The 9,603-nt window shown below is 43.5% G+C and overlaps 1 protein-coding gene across 2 annotated transcripts in view; it reads right to left on the bottom strand.

Moving 5' to 3' along the window:
• Positions 1–9,603, bottom strand: part of Fancd2 (FA complementation group D2) — a 65,999-nt gene that overhangs the window by 12,481 nt on the left and 43,915 nt on the right. For both annotated transcript variants that reach the window (XM_031382927.1, XM_031382928.1), the window contains exons 33-36: positions 7,705–7,815; positions 6,673–6,803; positions 3,705–3,798; positions 645–767 (exon numbers count right to left, since the gene is read on the bottom strand). In XM_031382927.1, coding sequence (XP_031238787.1) covers positions 645–767; positions 3,705–3,798; positions 6,673–6,803; positions 7,705–7,815 — 459 coding nt within the window. The remainder of the gene's footprint in view (positions 1–644; positions 768–3,704; positions 3,799–6,672; positions 6,804–7,704; positions 7,816–9,603) is intronic.

The raw sequence follows: 9,603 nt of genomic DNA, 5'->3' as shown, positions 1-9,603 counted from the left end.
ATGGTCACGAGATCAACCCGGTACCGGTATCCCCAATAAACCTCATGTGATTGCAGCAAGTTCAGTCTCTCGTGAATCATTGGGTGGTCGTGTCATCCCGAGACTTGAGTAAGGATCTCCCCAGTTCTGGGGGTCTTTCAAAAACTGTAAGTAGTGACACTACATTCTTCTGGGAGACCCATTTATACCTCATGACATGGTTTGCATCTGAAATACTCACTGGCTCATGATTTGAGCATGACCCTTAGCTAGCTTATAGTGCTATTTTGAAGGCTGTAGAGCCTTTGGGAAGTAGGCCTGGCTAATGGAATGGATAGGCTTTTGAAGGTAACGCCAGTCCCTGGTTCTGGCCTGTTTACTCTAGCTCCTGTTCTGAGTCACGTGAACACGCCGCAGCCTCAAACTCTTGCCAGTAATGGTGAGGCAGCTCCTGAGCCTTACTTAGCTACCACACTGGACTGAAACTGTGCCCTAAAATAACTACCTCCCCCTCAGACTGCGTCCGCCAGATATTTTATCAGTGACGGGATAAGGATCGAGAGCATTTTAGAAAGAGTACACAGTACGACTTATACTTCAAAGGAGCGGAAGAGTTTACCCTCAAGTCAGTTACACGGAGGACAGCAGAGCAAGAAGTCCCTTACCTGGTCAACGTAGGGAATGTAGAGGAGGAGGCATCTTTCGGAGCATTGACCAGTTCTGGGACACCAACACCAGTGATCTCCTCTATTGCCTTCAGAACATTGTCTGTGTGCTCCAAGTAGATGCTTTACAAAGTGTCAGAAGAATAGGGACACATATTATAGGACTCCCAAATCTGCCCTACTTCCTGGTTACCTGCAAGCAAGTTTGCTTCCTTATAAGCCCCCTCCCTGACACATAGACAACGGAGGCAAATGACCAGGAAGCCAGACAAACCTCCCCTCCTTAAAGCTCCTTTTCTCAGGAATTTTGTCAGTGGTGGAAAGCTGACTAACAGTTGCCACCTGCAAGTATACTCAGTGTCTATAGTTACCCTATGGAAATCTGTGAAGGAAAGAAGGAAAAAGCAGCCGGCGATAGATCCAGATCAGATGGTGAGTGGTTAATTTCTAACAATTACCAACAAAGTTTCGAAAGTTCAAGACTTAGAGCCAAGCCTGGTGGCACAGGCCTGTACTCGGAACTACCTGGGAGGGTAGAGGTAGGGGGATCACAAGTACAAGGCTAAGGCTAGCTTGGGAGACAGTTCTGTGGTGTGTGTGTGTGTGTGTGTGTGTGTGTGTGTGTGTGTGTGTGTGTGTGTGTGTGAGACCTCCCTCAGCCTCAAGCGGCCTGAACCAGATCTTGTCACAACCAGCTAGCCCAACCAGCTAGCCCACCTAGCGTGGAGTCTTTCACCTTAGGTGAAGTCTATTGTTCAGCCAAGTCTGCAGCTTCCCTAAAGGAGTCACGCCCTGCTGAGCTGAGGTCCCCAACTTCCAGGACAAAAAAAGATGCTAATGAGGCCACAAGACCAGCATAGTGGGGGATGGGTCCCCTCCCTATATATTCTCAGACTCTGAAATATACATTGGGCCTTGATCCGAAACTTGTCTTGGTCTCATATTATTCTTCTTTCGTAGTCCTCCCATGTAGCTCCATTTTTCTATTCAGGAAACCTAGTTCATGTAGCCGGTGATGACTACATGAGTGTGTGTGTGTGTGTGTGTGAGAGAGAGAGAGAGAGACAGAGACAGAGACAGAGACAGACAGAGACAGAGAGACCGGGAGAGGGAGACGGGGAGAGAGAGAGAGAGAGAGAAGGAAATTCAAGATATGCCACAGGAGCTCAGGTATACCACTGTTAAGTATATTAGAACACAAGTGCTAATGATCACCAACAATAATAAATGTTTCTTCCTTTCTTTCTTTCTTTTTTTTTGGTTTTTCGAGACAGGGTTTCTCTGTATAGCCCTGGCTGTCTTGGAACTCACTCTGTAGACCAGGCTGGCCTCGAACTCAGAAATCCGCCTGCCTGTGTCTCCCAAGTGCTGGGATTAAAGGCGTGCGCCACCACCGCCCAGCTCTTCCTTTCTTTTTTAAAAGCTTATTTATTTTTATTTTGTGTGCATTGGTGTTTTGCCTATGTGTATGTGAGGTTTCCAGATCCACTGAAAACCTGGAGTCACAGACAGTTGTGAACTCCATGTGGGTGCTGAGAATTGAACCCAGGTCCTCTGGAAGAGCAGCCAGTGCTCTTAACTGCTGAGCCATCTCTCCAGCCCCAACAATAAACCTTTCTAAAGCAAAAAAAAAAAAAAAAAAAAATCCTTTCATGACGTGCTACCATATGTTAAGTTTTCAAGTAAATTCATACATTCACTTTTTTGGAGAAAGGGTCACTTCATGTAGCTCTGGCTATACTACTGACACATTCATTTTTTTGTTATTTTTATTTTTCAAGATAGGGTTTCTCTGTGTAGCCTTGGCTATCCTGGAACTCACTCTGTAGACTTGGAGGGCCTGGAACTCAGAAATCCACCAGCCTCTGCCTCCTGAGTGCAGGGATTAAAGGCATGTGCTTTAATCATTCACATTAACAATAACAAAGATTCCAAATGCTTGTCCAGAACTAAGAGTAAATAAAGTTTCAATTAGAAACACTGTCAAGGGCTAGAGATGGATGGTTCAGCAGCTAAGGGCACTCACTGGCTGTTCTTCCAGAGGACCTGGGATCAATTCTCAGCACCCACATGGAGTTCACAACTGTCTGCGACTCCAGGTTTTCAGTGGATCTGAAAACCTCACATACACATAGGCAAAACACCAATGCACACAAAATAAAAATAAACAAGCTTTTAAAAAAGAAAGGAAGAAACATTATTATTGTTGGTGATTATTAGCACTTGTGTTCTAATATACTCAACAGTGGTATACCTGAGCTCCTATGGCATATCTTGAATTTCCTTCTCTCTCTCTCTCTCTCTCTCTCTCTCTCTCTCTCTCTCTCTCTCTCTCTCTCTCTCTCTCTCTCTCTCTCTCTCTCTCTCTCTCTCTCTCTCTCTCTCTCTCCCTCTCCCTCTCCCTCTCCCTCTCCCTCTCCCTCTCTCTCTCACACACACACACACACACACACACTCACGTGACTTGGGTTCAATTCTCAGCACTTGGTGGCTCACAAACATCTGATATGGGGATATGGTGCCCTCTTTTGATCTCTGAGGGCAGTGCATACACATGGTACATAAACATGCAGCCAAACACCCATATACGTGAAATAATAAAATGGAAACACAAAGACTGAGATAGGTGGTACACATCTGTAACTCCAGCACTCAGGAGGCATAGGCAGAACAGAAGTTCAAGGCTATCCTTAGCTACATGGTGAGTTCACCTCCACATGACAAAACAAATAAACAAATAAACAAAGATATGCTTATGTACCCTGGAAGCAATGGATGTGTCTTAGATACGCGATGTGACGGCAATAAGTGTGTTTGACTCACTATTAACAAGGTAGGACACAGCTGTAGACTTCATTGGATTTTCAGGAATTAGCTGACAGCAGCTAACAGAAGGAAAAGCATTCTTAGGATCCAAATTCCAAATTACTCTCATTTTAAAACATCAGATGCTTTCACGTTCCCCTCACAGAGATCACAACTCAGTCCCTAACTGGATGACAGATCCCAACAACAGCAAAGTGGAAAATGCAATCAGGCTCCCTAAAGGTCGTAACTCACCAAAGCAAGTCACGCAGGTGGTCACTATAAGTGGGGCTCCTCTCTCTCTCCCCATGAGGCCAGGCTCGACAAAGCAGCTGTTTGGCCAGAGAGGCTGTTGGAAAACAAAACAAAAACCATTTCACTCACACTAAATTGACCCCATTCTTTTAAAAACTACACGTATGAACACAGTTGTTAACCGAGTGTAGTGTTCACATGCACTCCTAGCACTCGGGACACTAGGCAAGGAAGACTACAGTAAGTTCAAGTTCATTGGGCCTTTAAAGACACTGACAACGCTCTCCTCCCACACCACTGAAGGACTGTATGTGTTAATAGGGCGTAGTGTGACGGGTCAGCATGTACTGTGAGTGATCAGAAAAGCATACTCTTACCTTTCAGATGCTGGAGGAAGAGTAGTGATCAAAAGGGTTATTATTTTACTTTTTAGAAGTCTTAAAGCATATTTTTAAAGGATTTTTTTAAAGGAAGAATTATGTGTACGTGCAAGTGTCTGGGTGTAAGCAGGTGCATCTGACTTTGGGTGCCTTCAGAGGCCAGAAGAGGACTAGATCCTCTGATGATGGAATTGCACGCAGTTGTGAATTATCTTAAGTAATGCTGGGAATTGAATTCAGGGCCCCAGTGAGAGCAGTAAACCTTTTTAACTGCTGAGCCATCTCAGCCCTAGATTATTTTTTTAAACTTAAGATTTTGTCCTAACAAGCACTTTTGTTTTAGGACAGTATTTTATGTGAGTGCTTGTCTAGTTTGTGGAAAACTCTGTGTTCTATGCCCAGCACCATATTAAGCCAGGCAGGGTGACACATGCCTACAATACCAGCACTTAGAAAATAGAGGAGCTTAGAAAAGGGAGGATCAGAAGTTTGGGGACAGCCGGGCAGTGGTGGCGCACGCCTTTAATCCCAGCCCTTGGGAGGCAGAGGCAGGCGGATTTCTGACGGATTTCTGAGTTTGAGGCCAGCCTGGTCTACAGAGTGAGTTCCGGACAGCCAGGGCTACACAGAGAAACTCTGTCTCGAAAAAAAAAAAAAGTTTGGGGACATCGTTAGCATGGACATAACAAATCTGAGCCAGGCCAGACTTCAAGAGACTGTTTCTAAAACAAAACAAAACAAAACAAAACAAAACAAAAAAAACAAAAAACAAAAATGAGAGAGTATTACCGTGTAGCAAAGGTTAGCCTCAAACTTACAGCTCTCCTTCAGCCTCCTGGGTAATGGGATTGCAGGCAGATAGCACCAGCCCTGCCCTGGCAATCAATCATTTAAAAAGCTAATTTGTTCTTGTTCCATTAACTCAACTGTCAAAAATGAAACCATGTGTCTAAGGCTTAAGAAAACCCTATTTACTGACCCTGTCCTGAAGGACAAAAACATGGGTTCCTGTTAAAGACCAAAACCCTACTCTATTAATATAAATATAAGAAAAAGATTTCTTTTACACATTAATCTTGCTTTTTGTTGTGCCAAAACTGGAAAAGATAGTGACTTGCATTTTAAGAGCTCTTATGCTAAAGGATACTTAAAGAGAAAGGTCACAAGTTCCAGACCTCTAGGGAGGGGTGACAAGTGACACATGACCTGTACTCTCAGAACTGCAGACTGGAGAGCCCTAGGCAGGAGGATCTGGAGTTCAAAGCCAACTTGGCTACATAGTAAGATGATCTCAGAGATGGGGAGAGAGGTTTGGAGAAAGAGAGAGAGAGAGAGAGAGAGAAAGGAGAGAGATCTCAGTGGATGATACAAACATGAAAATGGGACAATGCACACATGCTTTGAAAAGGCCAGCACTCATTTCCTTGATTCTTGTGATTTCTTTTCCAACTTCATGGTGTGTGTGTGTGTGTATCTATCATAGAACAAAGATAATAAAAAGACAGAAGAGTGTGGTGTTTCAATGAGAATGGCCCCCATGGGTTCATGTTGTTTGAATATCTGGTTCCCATCTAGTGAACTGCTTGGGAAGGATTAGAGAGTGTGGTCTTGTTGGAAGAGGTGTGTCATTTGTGGGCATGGAGGTTTTAGAGCCCACACCATATTCCCAGTTAACTTTCTCAGTATTCTATTTGTGGATCCACGTGTAAGCTCTCAAGTACTGCCCAGTGCCATGTCTGTCTTCATTATGATGGCCATGGATTCCAAGCCTCTGAAAAACTCTTTTATAAGCTGCCTTGGTCCTGCAACCCTCGCAGCAACAGAAAAGTACATAAGTATCTAAGTAGCTAAGTCAAGGAAGAAGCAGGTCAGTAAGACTTATGCAGGGGTAATTCTAGTACTTGGGAGTAAGAAGAAGAAAAGGTAGGACTGCTGCAAGGCCAAGCTCAGCCTGGTCTGCACAGAGTTCCATTCCAGCCAGAAACACATAATGAAACCTTGTCTTAAAAAAAAAGGCAAAAGACAAACAAAAGTTAAACAGAAAATTACTAAGGATGGAGGGCAGAGCTCAGTAGTTTAGAACTGGGTTTAATCTCTAGTACAAAAAAAAAAAAGAAGAAGAAGAAGAAGAGAACTTGGGGCTGGAAAGATGGCTCAGTGGTTAAGAGCACTTGCTGGGCTCTCCTGAGAACCTTGGTTTTTTCCTAGCATTCACTGGGCAGCTCACAACTGTAACTTGTTAAGTGGATCCGAACCCACTTCTGGTCTCCAGCATGTATGATGTACATACAGACAAAACACTTATACACATAAAATAAAAACAAAATACATACATCTTATTTAAAAAAAAGGAAGAAAGAAAACTGTCCAGTCAGTTAATCCAATCAAAGTACACTAAGCAGTGTCATATCCCGTTCTGCAAACATGGTCTCCTTGGTGGAACAAGAGGGCATGCTTGTGATTTTGTGGGATTTACATGTAAAAATGCTCAAAATTCTAAGAAAACAAGAAATTTGCAAATGTAAGACATCAATCCTATTCATATCTCCCCCCACCCCCTGCCCAAAAAAGGGATCTAGGCTCATCACCAAGTTTTTCTTTCTTCTGGTTAGGTACTGCAGACTTCTCCAGAAGGGCCATCAAAAGTCTTAGAAGATAAAGACCACACTGGAAACTGGGAACGCTGTGGTGGAAATTCTGCAAGTAATTGAAGCTCTGGCTGTAAAGAAGCACGAGACAAAGAACACGTATAGCATCGCATGCAATAAGGATGTTTTTACACGCACACAAGCTGCCCAGGTTGTCTCTATAAAGAAAGCTGGGTAGAAAAAAGCTACATGGACAAAATTATTTGCTATTTTGGGATGTTATGGGATAGTGTGAGGAAGATCTCATAAAGACTAGGCTGGCCTTGAACTTGCCACAACAATGATGGAATGGGATGTGACAGGCTGGGATGAGACTGACAATTGGTGTCAACTAGTTGCTCCCTATATAGTCAACACTGAGAGAAGACTGAGAGGTCCTCAGATAATCTAGCATTGGCTGAGTTTAGGGAGTGGGAGCCGTGGCACATGTCTGGACTCAACAGTAAGTTGAAGTAAGTAAGTTGAAGGCTGAGGCAGGAGAAATCTGTGTTTGGGGCCAGACTAGGATATGCACCAGGACCTGTTTCAAAAAATCAAAATGAGGAGCTGGAAAGATGGCTGAGCAGTTAAGACCACGTGCTTCTTTTCCAGAGGACACACACACACACACACACACACACACACACACACACACGAATAAAACAAAATATAAGAAATAAGGCTGGGTATGGTATTGTACTCCATTAATGCCAGCACTCAGGAGACAAAGGCAGGTGTGCATCTGTGAGTTTGAGGACTGAAGACAGCCAAGTCTACATCATGAGTTCCAGGCTAACACAGTTACATAATGAGACTCAGTCTCAAAAAAAGAAAAAGAAGAAGAAAACCCTTTAAAACATGAAAAAACATGTTAAGGGGACGTGACACATAAGTATAGATTTTGTTCATAACTGAGAGTGAATGTTTTCCAAAAATACTCTGCCAATCCAGTTCTAGGATTTCTTGAGAACATTCTAGGATGTTCTGACCTACCTGACCAGTTCCTCCAAGGGCTGTTCCTGTTCGGTCTGCTTTAGTCGGCTTGTGAGGACCGAAAGGGCTGAGTGCAGGAGGCGGCGGTTTGATTGGTGAGTAAATCCCTTCCTAAAGCAAAGTTGAAAACACCAGGTCAGCCTGTTTCAGGAGGATCACTCAGGTACCAACTGAGGATACGGCAAATACTAAAAACTAAAAAATAATTTAAAAATGTTAATGGGGGCTCAGCAGTTGAGAGCACTGACTGTTCTTCCAAAGGTCCTGAGTTCAATTCCTAGCAACCACATGGTGGGTCGCAGTCATCAGTAATGGATCTAATGCCCTCTTCTGGTGTGTCTGAATACTCACACAGCATACTCACATACATAAAATAAATAATTTTTTTTAAAGAAAAGTTAAAATCTTCTGCCTGATTTTTAAGAGTCTATATAATCTGATCCCTGCATCTTTTCTAGCAACATCTTCCTTTTCCTTTCATACATTTTGTGTGCCTGTGCATTCTCGTGTGTGTGTGTGTGTGTGTGTGTGTGTGTGTGTGTGTGTGTGTGTGTATACCATTAAAAAACACTCCTTGATGAACTCTCAACCCAAATCTATCATGGGGCACTGCTTTTTGAATACCGAGAATATAAAAATGACTGGCACCTACCCTTGTGGAGAGTATTGTAAGTCTAACAAGAAGAAAATTTAACATGCAATTTTAACAAAATGTGTGAAGTTAGACCAGGAGAGACTGGCAGAGTGTTAGCGGGAGTGAGGGCCAGGAAAGAGGGTTACATGGTAAGGTTAGAGAAGCTGAAGAGATCCAGTCAGAGGGTACAGATCAAGGAGCCAGGGCTCCTGTACAAGGATATGTGTATCTGAAGGGCTTTGGGTTGAAGTTAAGTAGGTTGCTGAATAACTCAGTCCACCTGCAGGCATAATGTGAGACTGGGTGCAAGAGCAGACGCTACACCACAGGAGATGGGAAAGGCAGGCCAAAGGGTTAGAGTCAGGAAAGCCTAGCAGCTGTCAGCGATTACAATCAGGATGGGAAGATTGGGAGTCCTGAGATGGACAGGAAGGCCAGCGGTGAAACTAGGTCAGATACGATGGCACGCTGGAAGCAGAGATGTCTATTTAGACGATACAATCCATAGAATTTTGTGTTACATGTGGGAAAGAGTAGAAAGATGGAGCCAAAAGAAAAACTCCTGGTTTTGATGCACAAGAGTGATGATGGCATTTTCAAGCGAGGCAAAGCTGGAGGAACAATGATATTATGTTCAGAACTGGATGTGATGAATCTGAGGTGTCAATGACACATCCAAGGGGGCGTTAAGTAGGCAGTTGGATACAATCTTGTCCATGGCTCAAAAGAGAAGATTTAGCTTAAACTTAAGCTTGGGTAAAATTGCCCAGAAAACCTGTTCAAAGAAGACAGATGGGATAAGACATGGCTGAGGAACAGAAATACTCAGAGGCATGCCTTTATTTCTCCTTTCACCCATGCTATGCCTCCAACTCTACCTCGCTAAAACCCAACTCCTGGAGCTTACTGGAATGCCTGGCCGGTGAAAGCCCTTACCGCCAAGCCTGACACAACTAGGCTCTGACCCCTGGCTCCACTTGGCGAAAGAAGAACATGTTAGTGTATACAAATATACACAATACAATATAACAACACATTGTGTTATATTTCTATCCTTATTTTAAAAAACCAGGTTGAAGAGAAGGCTCAGCAGCTAAGAGCATGTCCTGCTCTTGCAGACAACCCGAGTTTGGTTGCTAGCACCCACATCAAGCTGTTCACACCACCTGCAACTCTAGCTGCAGGAGATCCAATACCCACTTTTAAACTTTGAGGGTACAGATCCAGATACACATAATTTTTAAAATGTAAGAAGCAAAATAAAA

The sequence above is a fragment of the Mastomys coucha genome, unplaced genomic scaffold (assembly GCF_008632895.1).
Source record: "Mastomys coucha isolate ucsf_1 unplaced genomic scaffold, UCSF_Mcou_1 pScaffold20, whole genome shotgun sequence".
In the NCBI taxonomy this organism is placed as follows: Eukaryota; Metazoa; Chordata; class Mammalia; order Rodentia; family Muridae; genus Mastomys; species Mastomys coucha.
This window is presented reverse-complemented; position numbering and strand designations above follow the sequence as displayed.